Source organism: Octodon degus, unplaced genomic scaffold, assembly GCF_000260255.1.
Source record: "Octodon degus isolate 3935 unplaced genomic scaffold, OctDeg1.0 scaffold00023, whole genome shotgun sequence".
Taxonomy (NCBI): Eukaryota; Metazoa; Chordata; class Mammalia; order Rodentia; family Octodontidae; genus Octodon; species Octodon degus.
Window position 1 is genome coordinate 19,919,546 of NW_004524599.1, and position 22,370 is coordinate 19,941,915.

Sequence of the window (22,370 nt, forward strand, 5' to 3'; positions counted from 1 at the left end):
GGTGCAGGATCTCAGGATAAATCCTGAGGGGATTTCACTGACCTTATCAGACCCAAAAGCTACAACTCTTGTTATATAGGTCCTGTTTTACCTTGGTCTTGGCCATCCAGCAAAAAACTATAAAAACGAAATATAAGAAGTAAAGCCATGCTGTTATGTTGAGTTTTGGGGGCTCAGATCAACAATTTCTGACATTGCCAGTCAAGCAGAAGACCCAATACTATTATGGGTTACTGGACTCTTTTAGAATATTTTGCTGAGTTTACACACCTATGATATTCAAATAACAGAACTTAACAAAAAAAGGGTATACAGACGATTGTATCTGTGTATTCAAAGTGGTTTGGATAGATATATAGTTACATTCTCTTAATGAATAGAGGGATCTGTTCTAATAGTGTTTGTAAATAGGATATCATGTCTGCATCTTGTATAGTAATTAACCACTAAGAAGAATGTATGCAGTGTATTAATTATTGAAACTGTCCTACCGATTTGATTTGCAACTATCTCATTGCTCTTTGTTTATCAATAAAATTATGGGGAAAAAAACCCTACAGAACATTGGAATCGATGGCCTATACCTCAATCTAATAAAAGCCATCCATGACAAAAAAAATAAAAAATAAAAGATAACATCAGAAATAAATGTCCATATGAACTTCAGTGAGTATACTCATAGAGTATACCCTGCCACAGCAGGGCCATCTTTACACATGAAGACTGCGACCTCCACGTACGCGTCACACTCCCACTGACAGTGCGTGTGCTTCGCTTCCCTGTCCTGTGTGGCAGTCTTGTCACTGCCCTGTTTCATCAGCTTTCTACTGTATTGTACATGCACTTAGCAGAGAAATGAAACACAAATGTGTAATGAGTGCACAGACATCGGTGTTTTCGCATCAGCTCTTTACTTGCTTACAAACCTAAGAAATAACCTCAAATCAAGATCAGTGTGAACTGCAATGTAGACACAAACGCAGGTCCATCAGAGAAACAAACTTTGCCTCAGCTGTCGCACCCAAGGCGGTCTTGACACATGACAACTGCACGTTCCATGCACAGATACCGCTGTCACCAACAGCACGCTTTGTTTTCTCGTACTTTCTTGTAGGGCGAGGTTGACACCACTTATCTTCCTGTTGCCCTAGTAGGCCTTCATGCCTCTGCACCTGCCCACTCGCCTATTGGTGCAAGACTGTGCTCCACAATTTTCTTTTTGGCATGGCTCCTTGGGCAGAAGCATTTTATTTTTTCCTTTGCTGTAAATGATCTCTTGTAAGTTCCAGCCCTGATCCTCTAAAAAAATTTTTCTGTGATATTTTTCACTTATTATTTTCTTCGTAAACTATCGAATTATTTATGCCACATATGTTTAAGATTGAGTAAAATACAACCATTGGCCAGCCATTTGTGTTTCAAGTGACATCATAGTTGCTGTGTAACTTAAACAGCATCTATTCCATCTTCAGTTTTGTTGTAGAAAGTTTTGATCTCAGACTTCCACTTTGCTGAGGTTTCAGTAGTTCCATCATGGTGAAATGTGGACATCAGCAGCTCCAGTTTGCTTTTCTTTGTCATATATGAGACCAGTGTTATATCTTTCTGAAATCCAAAGATTGTATTATACAATTCTCTGTTTTGAAATTGCAGCATTTTGTTTGGAATTTCTTCTTTGTTCCTGTGCACTGGAACTTGTGCTGGCCAACTTCTGCTCTGTTAGCAAATGTATCATCAATTGGAAGCTGGTAAACCAATTGTCAAATGTCACATTCCAATTAGGAATGTAAGAAAAGGGTGATGGGAGCAACGGGTGTGTTCACATCATTCTATACATAAAAGGACCTGTTGGCTGAGTTCCAGGATAAATGTCTAAACTGAAAACATAATAAGTCTTTGCAGCTACAAGGCATAAATTTTTATGACATGTTTTGACTCATTACTTTTCAATAATCTTTTGCATTTCTGCTATTGCCATTGGAAGCTCCTGCTAAGTACAGCAGACCTATGAATGCTTTCAGTTAAGCCAGTGAGGTTTTGTAATACAGTTTTTCTTTTTCTTTTCTTTTCTTTTTTTTCAGTAACACGGACTGAACTTGGGGCCTTGCTCTTGCCAGGCGGGTGCGTCAGCCCCTGAGCTATCTCCCCAGCCCAGTGAATACAGTTTTGAATGTGACTGTTGGTGGCTACAGAGCTTGCATTGGGTATTTCGCAGCATCTTATGACACTCCATGTGCTACAATTTCCAACTTTGGATGGCAACGCCGCGTTCTGTCCAGAGTGTTTCATTCCTGCCAAGACCCTCACTGCATTTTCAGACCTACTTCTAGCAGTGAATCACTTCATTTTGTTGTGTGACCATTTTGCAACATTTTGACTGGTCAGATACATACTCATGCTGCTGTTTTCTTTGTCATCTGAATCAAGGAGGTCTTCAAGTCTGTCTCAGTCAGTTCTTGCTCTGCTTCACTGCCACGGGAACTTTGGTTCATGTGGCTAATGTCAAAGCCATCATCATTCCCATCATCCTCCACCCACACCACTCTCCTGCCATGAAAGCTACATGTTACCATCACGGATCAACATCATCCACGCATAAGTATTCTGATGATTCACTTTTGACCTCCAAACTTACAAATCTGGTTTTCATGTGCTATTGTACTGAATTGTGCTACTTCTACCGAGAAAATCAAAAGAAAACCTTTTTAACAAGTCTTGGAGTGGTGTGCATCTGTTGGGCCCTCTGTGCTACTTGGGTAAGCATACACTAAACCTGCTGCATGGAGCATCATGTTGGCGAAAATCCTGGTGTGACACTTTTACACACATGCACACACCTTGCTGTTCATCAAAGCAAGTAGGTAAATGCATGGATTGCTCCCTGTGTCCCTCATGGAAAGCTGCTGAGACACACAGCCAGCTACTATTACGCTAACATAAAAATTTATAGTAGAAACTAAGGGATGGGACCGCTGGACCCAGTGCTGTGTTCCAAGGGGTGTAGACTTCTCTTCCAGCACAGTTCTGTTGGGCTGCACTGGAAAAGGCCTACGGTCAGTGAAGAAGTGAACTCACGAAAGTTGTAATATTACACATTCCGCCATTAAAAAAGACTACAAAAGAGGCACATAAGAAAATAAACAGATAAGTCAATAAAGGTACACTGTAGGGACTGAAGGATAGTTAAAGTTAAGTTTCATTAGGGAGCCAGTGGGAAGAACAAGCTGCATCATGGGAGACAGATGCTTACAACTGAGATGGCAGAGAGAACTCAGGTGTCCAAACTAGCCGATATCGAAAAAGCAAGGGAAAAAGAGAAAAGCGTTTGGAGGCACCCTGCTGCTTTTTGTCAAGCCCCTTGTTTTCGTTGAATTCTTAAATTAAACCACTTTAGAAGTTACATGACTGAGCTATGCATTATTGGGTCCCCCAGCTTTGCATGACCTTCCGGCATATCACAGCTGCCTATCCTGATTGTCAGGAGCTCGGAGGCACCTTAGTGCAAAGCAGTTGCAACTACAAACCCTCCACTCAACCTGCGCAAGTATCTGATGAGTGACCTTAGGACACCAGAGAACCAAGCTCCAGCCTCACATCATGCCAACATCACCATCTTCTGAACATGCCTCCGTTAAAGACCGGAGCTTGGTCACACAGGCACAGAGGACTAGACACCCCTCCCTCATCTTTCCCTACACCTTGTGCCACATTAATTAAGAATCCCTTAAGTACTCATAAAATCTCCCCTTGGGGAGGTGAGGCCAAGACTTTTCTCCTGTCTCCTAGGGTAGTGTCTCCTGAACAACCCCTTCTCTTTGCAGAACTCATGTCAGTGATTACATACCATAGACCAGGCAAAACTGGCCTGGATCAGTAAGACACACCCATAAGCAGTATATTTTTCTCACTCTTTGCACCCAATAAATAGTCTTGTCAGCTTTCCCTGAATTTCTTGGATTTGCTATTACTTTCCATCTCTCCCATCTCTTACTACAACATATCCTAAATCCACTCTAGACCTGTTCTACTCAGTGTATGTGAACAGTCCAGTGAAGGCTTAGGCTAAAACACAAGTCAGAAGCTGTGTGTGGCGGCATACACTTGCAATCCCAGCATTCGAGAGGCTGATGCAGGAGGATCACTGTGAGTTTGAGACCAGCCTAGATTACATAGTGAGCGCAAGGCCAGTCTGAACTATGCAGTAAGACCCTGTCTCCAAAACAATTAAATGAATAAATAAAACATTAGTCAGGATAGAGCATGCTCCAGCTGGAACCTCAGCCATGACTCACAGGCCCTAAACTCTCATTGCAGTCATGCCAAGTATGAGCTGTTAGTCAGTGAGGCTTCCAACGCTGCCAAGCTTCCTTTGATTCATTTTCTGTACTGGAGCATGCGCCTTGATATGAATGGACTCCTGTGTATGATTCAGGTCTTCAGAAAAGCACCTACCCCCATTTAGGTGCTTGCTAATTTTCTGCTGTTACGAACAAAGCTGTTATCAACATTGTTGTATTTATCTCTTGGGTAAGTTTGACATTCCCAGGGCACAGTATACATGAGTCTTCAAGTTTTCTATATATTGCCTGTGATCACTTATCTATATTTACTATTAAAGTACATGTCAATGGTGGCTAATAAACCATAAAGCATCTTATGGTAAGCATTTGCTTATGATAAATGAAGATGAATGAAGAAGAAATAGAGCACAGTGACCATTTTATTCTTAATACAAATTTAGTACTGCATTTACCTTAAATGTACTTCATCAAAAATTTTTTTCAAAATGCTCATTGTAGGAGTAGTAAATGTCTCCACTTCATAGGAACACGCCATCAGCGGCTCTGCTGCCCTACTGCACACCAAGGCCTTGCTGGGCACTGGGAGCAGGGCCAGAGCAGTGGACACCGTATTCAGAGTCACGGAGTGGAAATAATGAGTGGCCAACAAACACAATAGAATCAATAACCTAACTTCATATTTCTCTCTGTTGTGAATGATGCTCATGTTGACATGATTCTGTAGGGCTCATTCCTACCTGTTTGGGCTTGTGAGAGCCCTAAGGTCAGATAATATCCGTCATTCATACACCAAGTGTTTTTCACAGTGCCTGAGAATATGTGTGGCGAATAAGAACTCACTGCATTCTCAGAGTAACTCGGTGCTGGGAAACTTTAATGGGAGCTGTTTCTGAAGGGCAAGTATGGGACAAAGAGAAGTTGCTGATCGCAAATAGCTCTCTCAGGTACCCTCCCTAAATCCCTGCTTGGTAAAATGCTACCTGGCAGTGATGATTATACCAGTTGCATTGGAAAAGTGGATTTGATTATGTAAATGACGATGCTGGGGGAATCCCCAGGGCTGTGAGCATCTCAGAGAGGCGACTGCAAAGCAAAGCGAGCTCCCGGGGCACGCTGGCTCACTCACCTGGCTCCCACTGTGATCAGTCTTTACCTGACTGCTTCTCCTCCAAGACAGGAACCCTGGAGATCGCTCCATTTTGTGAATTATTATGAAACTTCCTTGAAACTTTTTAATAGCTGCACACATTTCAAGAACATGTTAATAAGCTCTCCTCCAAGGGCAGGTCCCTGTGGACAGGAGGAGACAGGATCATCGTTATTGGCAGCGCTGTTCTTATAATCACTATAACGAGATCTCCGGGGCTCCCTCTTTCCAGCTCTACAGAGAATACAGAAGTTACGCGTGCCCTCCTGCCTGCTTGACTTTAGGCAATGCCATGGCCTCGCTGTCCTGATTTCCCTTAGGTTTGCCAGCGACCCAGAGGAAGTCACATGAGTAGTGTAGCTGGATTGCAATTATACTAGAAAGTAGAAATGGCCTAAGAAAAACTCTTGTTTCTCAGTAAATCCAAAAATTTCTCAGTCTTCAGTTTTTCTAACTTACAATTTTACATTTCCTTTCTCATCTCTTTCAGAATGTAACTGACAGGGTCAAGGGCCGCCATTCAATGAGCTAATAAAGTGACTATACTTTCAGTTAAAAGACCAGAAAACGGGAAGGGGGGAATCTCACTCAAATCACTGCACATCTACATCCATCAATTAGATTTATTAATTTAGGCTCATGTACAAGTTACAAAATAAAGTAGAACAACATGCTGTTATAGCCAGCCTTCTAAACTTACACCAAATACCTTGAAAATGGCAAGACAAGAATGTTAAACTAATCCATCGACAGTAGTTTTTGCACTTTGGGCAGCATGGCATTTGCAGGTTGCCTTTGAACCCAGCGAAAACAAAGCAAAGTTTAACCTAGCGGGAAAGCACAAATAACCAGTGGAAACTGCCAGATTTTGCCAATGGAACTGTGATCAATACTTAGCTTGACAAATGGCTTTTTGAACTTGATGTCATTTTCCTCTATTTGTCAGTCCGTGAGAGAAGCGACATTACTCACTTTCTACCAAAATTCTAGGTGTTGCGAGGAATGATGGACCGGTTGGTTTGGTTATGCAAGCACGTGAGCGAGTGAGAGCGCAGGCTGCGGGCCTTGGCCCAGGGCTCTGCATCCCGGTGCAGCGCCGAAGCTCCGCTCCACAGCTCCCGCGGGTGCGGAGCGCAGTAACCTTGGCTGCGGCCTGGTGCGGTCTGTGCGAGGTCAGCATCGCTCTGTGCCCAAGCCTAAACCTCAGGCTCGAGTTATGTTGTTTTCATTTAATTCCGAACATTTATTTAACTATCAAAGAAACATGCAACCATAGCACACATTCTAAGTTGGTAGGGTTACATGTCAACATTTTAAAGGCTTTTGGAGGAATACAAAGCAGAAAATAAAAATCTGCTTCTTTCAAACTCTGATTGTTATCCTGAGGGGATTTCACTGACCTTTATCAGTCCCAAAAGCTACAACTCTTGTTGCATAGGTCCTGCTTTACCTTGGTCTTAACCATCCAGCAGAAAAGTATAAAAACGAAATACAAGAAGTAAAGCCATGCTGTTATGTTGAGCTGTAGGGGACTCAGGTCAACAGTTTTTGACATTGCCAGTGAAGAGGAAGACCCAATACTATTATGGGCTACTGGACTCTTTCAGAATATTTTACTGAGTTAACACACCTGTAATATTCAAATGACGGAACTAAACAAAAAAGGTGATACAGATGAATGTCCATTTTGTATCTGTGTGTTCAAAGTGGTTAGGATAGATATATAGTTACATTCTCCTAATGAATAGAGGGATTTGTTCTAATGGTGTTTGTAAATAGGATATCATGTCCGCATCTTGTACAGCAATTAACCACTAGGAAGAATGTATGCAATGTGTTAATTATTGAAACTGTCCTACCAATTTGATGTGAAACTGTCTCATTGTTATTTGTTTCTCAATAAAATTATGGAAAATAAAATAAAACAAATCATAAAAAAAACCTCCGATTGATATTGCCCAGTTCCATAAGACGTTCCGTTGCACTTTAGAAACACAAATGCATGTGGATAGAATTCTAAAACATCAGTTTTAAAAAATTAACATATCTAATACATAATCCTTTAATAACATTGGTTTTAATCAGTAACAATTTAATATAATCAATTTAATCTATTTTAATATAATGTAATATATTTAATGAATATATTTCAAATATTTGCAATATAATGTGCTTATATGTACATGTAAGTATATGGAATGTATTTGGGCTTTGCTTCCCTATCCATGCACACACATCACATTTTTGGTTATTTATTTGGAACTATAGAAATATTTTAAAGGACAAGACCCTGCTTCATTTCTAACCACAATGTAATTAGCTTATTCTTCTGTCTTCTGTACTTATGCAAATATATTTAATATATTCTGGAAGGACAATTCACAGGTCAAAAATGTAGATTTATCAAACTTCCAAAAATCTTACAAATCATCATTCAAAGTTTTTAACTAATGTACACTCTCACATACAACACTTAAGGGTGCCATTTTCTCAGACCTTTGCAGACCAAATATTACCAAACTGAAATGTGTTTGTAATGTGAGGTGAAAGAAATAACGATTAGGGCTGTTTTAACGTGTATTTAATTAGTCATATATAAGGCTGAAAAATGCTGTATGTTTCAGGACCGTATTTGTACATTTCAATAAGTTGTACATTGTCCTTTGCCCTTAGTCTTGCTCATGTAAATTGTGGGAAAACTCTTTGATCACTAAAAATACTTGCTATATGTTCCACATATGTGTTGTAAATATTTTTCACTGTTCTCAAAACTGTGAATGAGTGGAATAAGCACTTGGCCTGGCAAGCGCAAGGACCTGAGTTCAATCCCTGGTTCCGAAAAAAAAAACAAAAAAAACTGTGAATGAGATTTATCTGGGACTTATTAGGCCATTGTCATTAGTTCACTGGCCATAGTCCTTGATTCTTAATTTTTCTTCTTTCTTACTTTCATAAGACATATTCTGTTTCTGAAATGAGCTTTAGGGTCAGTTGTGAGTTTCAAACATCATTTTGAAGAAACTTCTTGAGTTTAAGGCCTCCTCTCAGGGACTGTTTTTTTTTTTTTTTTAATTTTATTGAGAAACAAATAGCAATGAGACAGTTTCAATAATTAATACATTGCATATTGTTGTCTTCATAGTGGTTATTCATAGTACAAGATGCAGACATGATATCCTGTACAAACACTATTAGTACAAATCTTCTCATTGAATTAAGAGAAAGTAGCTATATATCTCTCCTATTTTGTATATACAGGTACAAACTGGTCCTTCATTTGTATCCCCTTTTTTTGTTGAGTTTTGTCAGAGATGGGGATTCCATTGCTATAACATCCTCTCAGGCCTTCACAGAGGGCAAACTGGCCAAGCAATGGCCGTGACTCATCCACACGGCTGACACTGACACAGGATCGACACACTGCGGTGCAGGGTTTCAGGGTAAATCCTGAGGGGATTTGACTGACCTCATCAGATACAAAAGCTACATTTCTTGTTATATAGGTCTTGCTTTATCTTGGTCTTAACCATCCAGCAGAAAAGGAGGTATAAAAAGTAAAGCCATGTTAATATGCTGAGCTATAAAAGGCTCAAGTCAACAACTTCTGACATTGCCAGTCCTACGGATAACCCACTACTGTTATGGATTACTGGACTATATTGGATTATTTTGCTGAATTCATGCATCAGTGACTGTGTTTTAGCCATACTACAGCTCTGAATGTGTCTCTGGTCCTTGGTTTCACTGACTGGCGGTTCTTGAGGGCCAATTTACTTTGGCCTAAGGGTAATCACTGTGATTTCCTTTTTCTGTTTGAGCATAATTTAAAGAACACTAATCAATCAAATTCCATGTGTTTGTATTTACATCCACTAATTTTGCTAGTCTAAACTGAAAATGCAAGTTAGAAATTAAGTATCAAAAATATAAATATCATATCCTTTTGGATTACCATTTTGAAAATTATACTAAAATACAAAGAAATTCTGAATTATCTTTCCAAAAACTTTTTATTTTTTATAATTGTAATGCTTTCCAGTGTTTCAATTCAAGGGTGCAGAGGTACTGAGAAGCTGTTCGTACTTCCTCTGTGTTGCTGACAACCCTTTTGTCCTGGCAAACACCAGGAATGTTTTGCCAGAGGAATAAATGGTCAAATCTGGAGGCTGTGAACACTTGTGGCCCCAGAGGGAAAATCAGTCACCCAGAGTCTTGGCTCCCAATTTTCTGATGCTTTTCCAACATCTCCCCTAAGAGCATACCTTCTATTCTCAACTGCAGTACTAACCAGTTACCCAAAGGAGTGTGCGGGCCCCGTGGTGTCAACAAGAAAATGTGCCATGCCGACTTCCAGGTGCCATCTCTGGCACTTAGCAACTCGCCAGGCTTTTCCACCAGAGTCTCCCAGAGCACCTGCATGGTCACTGGCTGCCCTGGGGGTGGGGGGAGGGCAGGCAGTCCTTGGCCTAGGGCTTTGGCGGCAGCTCCAGAAATACTGTGAAGACCTAGTCACCTGGCAGACTGACAGAAGGATGCTAATGCTGATTTCTACAATTGCCCATCTTCTCTGTGATTTAACTAGTCCAAGCAATCGCTCCATCTTATCTTCTATTAGAATGAGTATTATACCAATACTTTTATCAGTTTAAACAAATCATAAATGAAATGCTTTCATCTTCAGAAAGAAACTAGACACTAATTCACAGGAGAGAGTTTGGGGCTTGACAGCCTATTGAGATCTTTATAACCACTTCTGCATGATTTCTGGTGTGGCTGTCTCATAAATTTTCTTTCTTTCTTTTTTTTTTTTAGTAACTTGGAGCTGAACTCAAGACCTTGTGCCTGCTAGGCAGGCACCATGCCTCTGACCTATAGCCCCAGCTTGGAACCTTCTCACTTTCTACCTAATCATTTATATAATCTTCCATAAAACACCAGATAACAAACAAAAGCATAAGGGGAAAAAGATGTTCTTCCTGCATGTCTCAGGAAAATTAAAACCAGGTAAGCCTAAAGGACTACAGAAAATGACAGCATTGTTACTTTGCTTTGTATACTATATTTGCCTGTGGATGATGAACTTTAGGAACTGCAGAGTTGAGAAGTCTTTATCAAAGGTAAGCTTTTTATTTGAAAATCAAAATCTCTGACAACATTCAGTCATATTCTGCCCTTATTTTTCCAAGTTTACTAATTGAATCTACTGTTATCAGAAGCATTCCTTAATCCCTGGATCACACTTGCGCAGTCTAGGTATTTTGCAACATGCATTTAACAACTTTGGTGTTGTTCTTTGTGCTCACATTGCCAAAGAATCAAGATGAAGAGAGGTCGGAGACGCTCCCTTGTACATGGGCCTCTGTTCCCTCAGTCCCATCCTTGTATCCTTGAGTCCAATTCTGAGTGTGTTCTGCATGAATCCAGCTCTCGTTGTTCTTCTTAGCCACATGAGGGTCAGTCTTTTATTAATTCCGTTTCTAAATATTCTTCTTGTAGCATGTTCTCCTCCCATTTCTCTCCATTCATTGCTGTTACCATGTGCTTCTCTATTGGGTGTCCTGATGTTTCTAAAGGGCTAATGAAAGACAAAACACATCCAAGTTGCTGCTTCATTGTGAGGTTCTTTGTAACTTTGGCAATCTAGATTGCAGAGTGCTATTACTCAGAATGAAATAGATGGTGGAAAGCTGAGTTGATAGCATTTACCACAATGAAGAACAAGTTGTGCTTAGTAGATAGCATTATATGCCCTAAGTTAAAATGTGGCGTTGACCCCATGAAATAAATGCACATTGCCCCACATTCTCTGGCTGTAATAGATTGTAATGGCATGCCAAGCTAGGCAGCAGCATCTCTGGTACTGAGATCAGTCCTGGTTGTCCCATTGTCAGGTCACTGTCAACTGTTAGGTCATGTGGAGGGCAACAGTACACCTGGCAACCTTGCCAAGTGAAGGAGAGTTGAAAGGAAGTGAATGGCTTACCTTAAATAAAACTAAGTTAGATGAAGTAACTTCCTATACATGTTGACAAACAGGGATTCGACGTGATGTATATTTTAGAAAATACAGAATAATAGTCTCCATTTTCTTCACACCCACTACCTGCACAGGTGTGAAATACCAGACAATGGAACAATCCAACGACAGCATGGAGCATGGCTTCATCTTGGTGGGTTTCTCTGACCGGCCCCGACTGGAGATGGTGCTTTTCATCGTGAACTTCACCCTGTATTCAGTGGCTGTGCTGGGCAATTCAACCATAATCCTCGTGTGTATATTAGACCCTCGACTTCACACGCCCATGTATTTCTTCCTGGCAAATCTTTCCTTCCTGGACCTCTGCTTCAGTACCAGTTGCATCCCACAGATGCTGGTGAACCTCTGGGGCCCAGACAAGACCATCAGCTATGCGGGCTGCGTGGTCCAGCTCTTCTCCTTCCTCTCAGTGGGGGGCATCGAGTGCATCCTGCTGGCCGTCATGGCCTACGACCGCTATGCCGCTGTGTGCAGACCCCTGCACTACACGGTCATCATGCACCCCCGGCTGTGCTTACAGCTGGTTGCTGTGGCTTGGGGCAGTGGGCTGGTCAATGCCATTGTCATGTCCCCACTGACAATGACTCTGTCCAAATGTGGCCAGCGCCGAGTTAACCATTTCCTCTGTGAGATGCCAGCTCTGATCAAGATGGCTTGTGTAGACGCCCGTGCCGTGGAAATGCTGGCCTTCGCCTTCGCTGTCCTCATCGTCCTGCTGCCCCTGGCTCTCATTCTTGTCTCCTATGGCTACATTGCCGCAGCCGTGCTGAGGATCAAGTCAGCCGCCGGGAGGTGGAAGGCCTTCAACACCTGCAGCTTCCACCTCACAGTGGTCTCCCTGTTCTACGGGAGCATCATCTACATGTACATGCAGCCGGGAAACAGCTCTTCCCAAGACCAAGGCAAGTTCCTCACGCTCTTCTACAACCTGGTGACACCCATGCTGAATCCGCTCATCTACACTTTAAGGAATAAGGAGGTGAAGGGGGCCCTGAGGAAGGTTATCGGGAGGCAGTAAGAAAGGGCAGAGACGTACGCCGAGTTACAGAGCCTTAGGGAGAATACTTGCTTCAAGCACACTTATTTTGTGTGGACATAAGTTTATCCAATGTATCGAACACTTGTGGGTGTTTTCTCACATATATAAATGCAAATCAGCCATGCCATCATGAGTGATATGGACAAGTCTTACCAAAGTAACATTCACTAAAAAGAAAAGTGCAATGACTCTGATAGAAATATAAAAGCAAATTAAAGATGTGATAGTTTCCCAAAATTATAAAATCTACAAATTTAAAGAGAATAAAGAAATGTCGAGAGAAACATGCAAATGGATGTAAGACTTGCTTCTTTCACTGCAGAAGAGAGGCACCAGTGCAGTGGCTGGCGGAACAGGATTTGCACGACGCTGACAAGGGCCACTTGGCATTGCTATCAGTTACCGTAGTTCATAACACATCTGCACAGAACTAGAATAACATAACCTGAAGGGGGCCTGCGAGAGTCGACATGATGCATAAAGCCTTCCCTACAAGCTAAGCCATATGTCCTACTTACAGTGTAGCGCTAAATACAGAGGCTGAAGCCTTTCGATAAAAGGATGACAGGAAGCTCCAGTGGTGCAATTGGTTAGCACTATATATTTTATATTTATATAAAAATTCTTTTACATAGAATTCAGGATCCTTGCTTCAAATGTGTATGATGTGTGGTCATAACCAACCTTCAATGGTGAATAAATGAATACACTGATATAAGCCAAGACAGTATACTGTGATAGGTTTGCTGGTAATTTTGAAGAACAAACACAAATAGTGACATTATTCACAAATAGTGAATTCTATGTGTTGTTTTATATTTATATAAAAAGATGACAAACTTTCATTTGATTTTTTAAAGTGGTAAAACTACAGCTAATAGAGACTACTTAACTAACTCAGGTCAGCAAGTAAGTAGCTAGGATTGCAAAGTGCTACGTACGATGCCTGGCTCTGGCATTCTCTCGGACAACACTTTTTCCGTACTGCGTTTCATGCCTTCATAGGCATGCTGGACATGCTATAGCCTTATGAAGGAGTTCGCAGAATTTTAAAGTTCATTTATTTTATTTGTGCCATTAAAGCCATGCTATCACTGTCCTATGCAAATCTCCTCTTAAGTCTTCCTTATACTTTAGTGGCCAAGTAACACACTTAAAAATCTGCCTGGAACTCTTTAATATAAAAATATTTTGTCACTCCTTTTAGTGTATGGCAAGTTCGTACCCTGAAATGCTAGCTTTTCTAGTTACTATTACATGTATATATTTTAATGCCTTCTATAGGATCTAAAGACAAAGTTTCCCTGAGGAGAAGGTCATTTATTTTTTAATTCATCTAGAATCATCCCAAGTACTAACTGGCTATTAAAGTGTCTTGAAGATAGTAAGTGATCAATAACATCTTGCAGTGATTATTGTTAATGTATTAGTTATATCTAGAAATTATTCTTTCATTTTAATGTCACTATTTGCGTTTGTTCTTCAAAATTACCATCAAACCTATCACAGTATACTGTCTTGGCTTATATCAATGTATTCATTTGCTCACCATTGAAGGTTGGTTATGACCACACATCATACACATTTGAGCAAAGGTCCTGAATTGTATGTAAGAGGCTCCCTGAGTCCTAACTCTTTTGGGGGTGGTCAAAGCCACCGCACCAAGGAAGCGATAGCTACCTGTTTGTACACGCACGCACGCTTCTGCACGCTCTGGACCAGCCCTCAGCTGAGGTGAGAAAACAGAGGGATTCCAGCCCTTAAGATTTCCTGGCGGAAAGGTGCAGTCGGCACCTTGAGCCCAAGACGGACTTCCAAACCACTGTAGGTAACTAGGCCAGACGGTGCTAGCTCCACCACAGCTGAGCATCTGACGCTCAAGCCGCCTGACTTTTAGCCACCAGCTCAGTTCGTTGGGTGCTGAGTTCCTTCTCATGGGGTAGACTTTTCTTGAAATGCATTCAACAACAACAACAAAAAAAAAATGTCAAAAACCTCTATGCTGAAAATTAAGAATATGTTTGAGAAAAATTAAAATCTAGTTAAAGATGAACTAAAATATGCATGTTCAGTGGAAGGCTTGGTGTTTAAAGATGTGTATTTTGGGGGCAGGCAAGATAGCTCAAAGGACTAAGCACCTGTTCAAGGAGGCACAGAGACCAGGGTTCCATCCTTGGCACCACAGGCCATGCCAGCCCCAGCCCTGGGCACACTGCGCTGGCCACTGAGACTGGGCGGTCTGTAATCCCAGCACTGGGGAGGCTGAGAATGGGAGGATCACAATGAGTCCAAGCTGCATAGTGAGACCCTGTAGCAAATACATTTTTAAAAATGTCTATTTTTCCAAATTGATGTATTAATACTCTCTCAATCAAAATCCAGGCAAGATGTTTTTCATTCAGACGTTGACTAGGTTACCCAACATTTATATGAAAATACAGGACTGGAGAGACAGCTCAGTGGTCTAAGCACCTGCCTGGCAAGTTCAAGGACTCAGGTTTAATCCCCAGTACCACATCCTGTGCTGGCCACTGAAACCCAGCGTGGTGGCATACACCTGTAATCCCAGTGCTGGGGAGGCTGAAACAGGAGGATCAGTATAAGTTCAAACTGCATAGCAAGACCCTGTACCAAATAAATAAAAGTTTTTTAAGTTAAAAAAAGAAAATGCAGTACATCAGAGGAGCCAAAACATTCTTGAAGAAGAAAAACTATGCAATAAAAAGTTAAACAAGGGCACAGAACAGAGAATACAGCAATAGATCCACACAAAGCTAGTCACTTGATTTTTTTAAATGCTGCTAAAGTAATTCAATGGATGAAAAAAGTTCTTTTTAATAAATGAAGCTAGTTAGGTCTGGGGAGATAGCTCAGTAGACTAATCGCTTCCCTGGCAAGCACAAGGGCCTGAGTTCAATCCCTGGTTCTGCCAAAAATAAATAAATAAATAAATGAAGCTAACAAATACCTAGGGAGGGGTAAAAGCTGCTCCACCCTCCCTCACACTGTACACAAATATACCTAGATGAGTCATAGAAGTCAGTGTAAAAGCTAAACCCATGATGCTGCGTTCTTGTTAACACTGCTAAACAAACCGCTGCATGTCTTAGAGGTATTGAAACAATCACTCGCAATATTAAGATTGTAGGATCAGGAGTCTGAATGAGGCACAGCGAGGATTTCCCACATGTGTTCCACGACATCTGCAGGCTCAGCGAGGACGGCTTGAGAGGCCCTGTGACAGCCCTTCGGGGGTGCGCGTCAGGGACCTCACTTCTTCTCCACATGGCTTCTCCGGGGAATGAGACATGCACACAGCGGATGCTTGATCTACTAGAGCTGTTCACTGTGCGCTGGGGCACCTTTCCTCACCACGGTGGTCTCAGGACAGGGCACGTGAACACGACCGGGGCTTCTCTAGTGTGAGTGTCTCAAGTAAGTGCGGTGGAAGTTTTAAGGCCTTCTTATGGCCGAGCCTCCACACTTCCAGAATGCCGAATCACTGCATTCTGATGGCCAGGCAAATTCAGGAGGAGGAAAGAACATGCTCTATTACTGGGGAATAGTATTATGTGTGCAAAGAGTGAAGAAATTGGTGAACATCCTGGAGAAACTTTACCCTAAGCTGGGAAAGGAGAACAAAGAACACTGTCTCTGGACAGGGGGATGCTATGTAGTAAGTAAAGTGCTTGCCCAGCATGCAGAAGGCTCTGGGTTTGATGCCCAGAACAGTTTAAAAAATAAAAAATTAAGATGTCTTCCTAGCCTTAGAAAAACAGAGATGTCTCAAACAGGGCACAAAAGATACTAGCAATATATTCCAGAAAATAATAAATTTGAATTTGTCAAAACGTAGACATGTGAGTCTGATTTATTTCACTTGTGAGTGTGGTCTCTGGTTGTATCCATTTACCTGTAAGAGATTTGATTTTATTCTTCTTTATAGCCAAGTAATATTCCATTGCATAAAAGTACAACTTTTTTTTTCAGCACCAGGGATGGAACTCCGGACCTTACACCTACCAGGCAGGTACTTATGCTGCTGCGCCATCTCCCCAGTGCACAACATGTTTTTTTATCCATTCTTCGCTTGATACGTATGTGGGTTCTTTCCAAGATTTAGCTATGACAAGTTGTGCTCTATATACATGTGTGCACATATGTTGTTGTGGTGTGAGGTTTTAATTCTTCTGGGAAAGTACCCAGAAAGGGAATAACCCTGTTGAATGGGACATCTAATCTTGGGTTTTTGTGGGGTTTTTTTTATGTTTTTAGTACAGGGTCTACAGGGTCTCACTACACAGATTGGACTCATAGTGATCCTCCTGTTTTCAGCCTCCCAAATACTGAGATTACAGGCACACACCACCAGGCCCAGTCTCAGTCGCCGTCTCAGCACAGTCCGGGAGTGGGGCTGGCATGGCATGCCAGGGATTGAACCCGGGTTCCTGCATCTGCCTAAGCAAGCACTTTCATCCACTGAGCTATCTGGCCGGCCCCTAATCCTAGTTTTCCGAGGACCCTCCACACTGATTCCTACAGTTACTGTATCAGTCTACACCCCACCACAAGTGGAAAGGTGTTCCTTTTCCCCCACAGCCCCACCAACACTTGTTATTGGTTGATTTCTTGCTGATAGTCATTCTTTTGGGGTGAAACGAAATCACAGTGTTTTAACCCATACTCATAAGTTAAATAAATAAATCAAATGTGTGTGTAAACATTATATTATCTCTCTAGTGAATGAAACTGAAGGAGTAAATAAGATCCAAGGTGGTACCATGGAAGGGAAAGAAATTGCTCAGAGGGAAAGAATAACTTGAATGGGAAAAAGGGAAAGTTATATACATACACACACACACACACATATATATATATATATATATATATATATATATATATGATGGCTAAGACAATTTTTCTAATAATTTCATTGACAGAATGTTTGTGGGTGGGGGAGATGGCTCAGTGGAATAACCACTTCCCTGGCAAGTGCAAGGGCTTGAGTTCAATCTCCGGTTCTGCAGGGAAAAAAAAATAGAGGATGTTTGTGCTTATAGTGTTTGATCAATTTTATATGCCTCTGTCTTGTAATCTGAGCAACTACTTTGAAAATAACAATATGTAATATAATAACCATTGTTAATTTTCTATTATTTTGTTTTGAATTTCTGTATCATTGCTTTTATTGGGTTTTTTTTCTCTTTAAAATTAAAATAAAATTTTAAACAGTTATCAAAAGGCACTGTTGATTGTGGCAGGGTCCTGAGGTGGCACGGAAATCGTGTGGACAGGCGAGCCTAGGAGACCTGGCCCAACTTGCTCTTACTGCAGACCCACACTTGAGGTGATTGTGAGCCCACCAGCCACATGTAGGCCTTAAGCCACTCACTGAGCCAGAATTATAATCCCCTCTTGAAGCTTTCACCTGGTCCTACCTCTTACTAGTCCATAGTAGTAGTTTTCTGCAAAGTTAATCAGTTCCTGTGCCAGTTATTTATTGTCACATTGACTAAGCACCTCAAGGTTTAGTGATATAAAACATGATCTTTTAAGTGCTTCTGAGTCTCTGAGCCAGCACTTTGAGTCGAGTGGAGCCAGGTGGTTCTTGTACGGACCTTGCCCAGGTCATTGTGCTGATATGCCTGACTGGGACTAGACAGTCTGCACTCACTCTGTGCACTCGTCTGGTGACACTCGTCTTGCTCTTGTTTGGGCTACGTATCTTCATTGAACTATCCCGGGCTTTTTCCATATGGCCTCGATAGGAGAGTGTCCCCACTGTGCAAGCCCTTTTTAACTTAAGCCTGTGTCATGTTTGCTAATATCCCTCGGGCTCACGGGCATGTTGAACGTGTACGGAATCTATGTAACTCAGTGTGAAACTAGAGAGTTGGTCATTACGTAACAACGTGCTATGGATACCTATCCTCTAACCAAATTATTTGTTTCCGAGGCATATACCCAACAAAAGTTAACCACATATATCCATAGAATGCTTGCAATATATCTACTATTGATTGTCAAATCCCCCCAAAGGCCACTCTATAAAATTATTGGTAAGTGTTGTGGCTTTATCTAGATGTCCCCACAAAGCCTCTTGGGCTCATAGGTGGGGCTTTTCAGAAGTGGCTGTACCCGGGCTGAGTAAACATGGATTAAGATTGTGTAGTAACTACATTGATCCACTGATTGGTTTAGCGTAGTTCAGGGTATACATAATGAGAAGGCCCTTCTTGACTGTGGGTGGCACTGGCCAATACACTGGTAGCCTGGATGGAATGAAAAGGGAATGAAAGAAATAAGGATGCTGCTTCACTGTTTCCTACCTGCGTTGCCATGGACTGTTTATCCTCTGCTAATGACAACCCTGCATTGGAACCAGCCTACTATGAACTGAACCTCTACAAACTGTGAGCTAAGACAAATGTTTCCTCTTTTAACTGTTGGTGTTGGGTGTTTTGCGTCAGCAGTGATAGAAGTAACTAAGACAGATTTAGGTATCAGAGAAGTGGGGTTGTTCCTAGGACCCTACATGACCATATAGTGCAATAGGCCTTGTAACTGGCTTGTGGAAAAGTTTGGAAAGTTTTGGAGATACCAGCTAAAGAAGCATCCTTGGAATGCTGTGAGCCAAATGTGATGGGAGATCCCAGTCAGAGTCAGGATATTATAAAGTTTACAACAACACAACTGGAAGAGCCCAGGCTTAAGAGATTTCACTTGAGAAGAAGGATTCCATTGGCAGTTGACCTCAATATCACGTGTGTGATGCTCTGGTCAAAAATGTGTCTTAATTTTCTTATGGCCAAAGACTTTGTCTAAGACTGAGGTTAAGGGAGGTGAGCTAAATAAGCTAGCAGAAGCAATCTAATGTTGAGGCTCTGGCATGATCACTGCTGGGGACTTTGAGTCAGATCTATGTTGAGAATCAAGAGCAAAGGGTCCAACAGAATAGTTTTTTTTAATTTGCCCAGAAAAGAAACTTCAGTAAAGTTGTGGACTGACAAGATGGAATAGAGGAGAACTTGGTTGACAAATCAACTGGCATGAAAAAGAAAAGTATTTTGGAACTGGACAAGGGAAAAAATAGCATGAGGGTACCACAAGAACAATCAGATCTCTATGCTTCACAACCTCAAAAAATACGAAGGTGAAAGATTTTGCTTTGAGAAGAGATCCCCACCAACGTGCCTCCCAGAATGGCTTCAGCCTAAGTGATTCGTTCCAGCAGATTGGTTTAAGAGCTCTCGGCAAGCCAGACACCTGACCCAACAGGCAGGAGAGAAGGAAGCTTGGCTACTCTCACTGTCATTCACACAGTGCTGGTTTTAGGTGCACGTAGAATGCAACCAGCCAGTTGCCCAAGACCTTAGCACTATGAGGGATGGTTTCATTTTGCAAGAACTCTTAACAGACTCTTAACAAATCTAACACAGTAATAAAAAGAATAGAGCATCCTAACCTCTATTAAGCTTACCTTAAAATAGTGTGTTACCATTTCATCTGTCCATTAGCTCACACTATGACTTACACAGACTTACAAGTCTGTGTCTTCTCAAAGCCACATGTTAAAACCCAAACCCCCGTTGTGATGATATTAGAAGAAATTGCGCCATGAAGTCAGAGGCCTTCAGAATGGGATCTGGGCATTATAAGGACAGCAACGAACACTCGCCTGCCCTGCCTGCTCACCATGTGGAAATACACCGATAGACAGGTGTTCACCCACAGGTAAGGACGAAGCACCCACAGACCCTGCAGTGCTGGCCCCGGGTCCCCAACAGCCCAGCCTTCACAAGTGAAGTCCATTCTAGGGGTGCAAAGTGAGGTACATGAAAAGAATCAACCACTCTAACTCACTGTACTAGCAGAGTGGAAAAAAAAAAAGCAGAGGAAGTATTGAACAAAATTCAACACTTCCCCATGATTAAGCTAGGAATAAAAAGGCAAATAAACAGACCTGAGGACCAATGGAACATATTAAAACACATTAGAAGATGCAAAAGCAACTCCAAACACACTCCATCACCTTATTTTTGATAAATGAGCCAGACATATTCGCTGGAAGGTAGTTTCTGTAACGAGTGGTGCTGGAAATACTGGCTCTCGGCCATGATCGAATAGTGGTTAGTACTCTGCATTGTGGAAATACTAGCTCTCCACATGCTGAAGACTCAAACTTGACCCAGGTCTATCACCATGCACTAAACTAGAGTCAAAATGGATCAAAGACCTAAATATTAAAACAGAAACACTAAATCTCCTGGAAGAGAAAGTAGGTATAAATCTTGAAGACACGCAGGAAGGCAGAGAGTTTGTGAGCAGAACACTGATCACACAAGAAATACGTCAAAGAATCAACAACTGAGACCTCATCTTATTAAAAAGTGTTACATATCAAAAGAAATCACCAACAAAGTAAAAAAAAAAAAAAAAAGACCTGTGAGTTGGGAAAAACCATTTAGTCAAATTCCAAAAATCAGAGGACTTCTATCTAGAATATATAAATAATTAAACACTATCAGGCCCTCCGAATTCAAAGACCCAATCAAAACATGACCATCTGAGATGAATATCACTTCTAAGCTGAAGGAATACAAATAGCACATGAACATATGAAACACTGTTTAGTGTCACTGGTCATTCAAGAAATACAAATTAAAACAACACTGAGATTCATCTCATTCCAGAAAGAATGGCTGTCATCAAGAACTCAACCAGTAACAAATGTTGGAGGGACTGTAGGGAAAAAGGAACCCTCCTCCACTGCTGGTGGAAGCAGAGGCTGGTACAACCATTGTGGACATTCCTCAAAGCCTAGGATGAGAGGTCCCATTTGACGCAGCTATTCCCCTTCTGCATATCTTCCTAAAAGAATTTAAAACATCACACCACGGAAACATATGCACACTCATGTTCACAGCAGCACAGGTTGTAGTAGCTAAATCTTCAAAACAACCCAAGTGCCATCAACCAAGGAACAGAATTTTTTTGTGTGTGGAATTGCATACTACTCAGCCATAAAGGAGGGTAAACGTAGGTCATTTCTAGGTAAATGAATGCACCTTTTGACCATACTCTTGGGTGAAATAAATTAGACACACATGTCCAATTGCATTGTCTCCCTGGTGTGAGAAACTGAAAGAGTAAATAAGGACCAACATGTACAATAGGTGTGGTGAAACAGGAAGAAACTTCAAAAGCAAAGAGGAGCTATGGAGGGGAAAGGAGGAAAGGAAGAAAGGGAGCAGGAGAAAATGGTTTTAAGGCCATAAAATGGAAACAAAGCTCTGTAAATAGGGAAAAGAAAAGGAGCTGAGGGGACTGGAAAAAAAGAGGGAGCAAAATATGTCGTCTCCAGGTGCAAATTCCCTGTGATGACTGTCACCGTTATGTTTGTCCAAATGGTACCAATACATTTAATGTTTAAAACTTTTTTAAACAAATTATAAGTACACACAACAACAGTAGAATAGTTTTGAGACAAAGAGGCCAACTATAAAAATCCACATTGCATGATTCTGTTTCTATAAAATACAAGCAGGCAAATGTGGCGGGCGGAGCAGCTACCGAGGGGCTCCGGTGCGGGAAGCGCAGTCGCCGGACGTCGCGCGGCCGCTGTTGGCGGTTTCCGAATGTTCTACTCAGACATAATTTACATTGGAAGTTCTTTAATACTGCAGACATCGACAGAACGTCGCGGTACCGCATAGCCACAGTGTTTACGCTCCCTTTCCACCGAGTCCGAGCACGCGTTCCCGGCCGAGGCCGCCCCTCGCCCCGGAGGCCCAGCAGTCTCGGGCGGAGGGACGCGCGCTGCGCCCCGCTGAGGTCGCCGCGTGG

The 22,370-nt window shown here is 41.8% G+C and overlaps 1 protein-coding gene across 1 annotated transcript; it reads left to right on the forward strand.

Annotated features, from left to right (window-relative positions):
• The first annotated feature begins 11,576 nt into the window (after nt 1–11,576).
• LOC101573156 (putative olfactory receptor 2W6) lies at nt 11,577–12,503 on the forward strand. Its single transcript, XM_004628484.1, has one exon. It carries the CDS (start codon nt 11,577–11,579, stop codon nt 12,501–12,503), a length of 927 nt encoding a protein of 308 aa, XP_004628541.1.
• The last annotated feature ends 9,867 nt before the right edge of the window (nt 12,504–22,370 follow it).

Coding starts and splice junctions, on each gene's coding strand:
- LOC101573156 (XM_004628484.1), top strand. CDS start 11,577: ATGGAACAATCCAACGACAGCATGGAGCATGGCTTCATCTTGGTGGGT.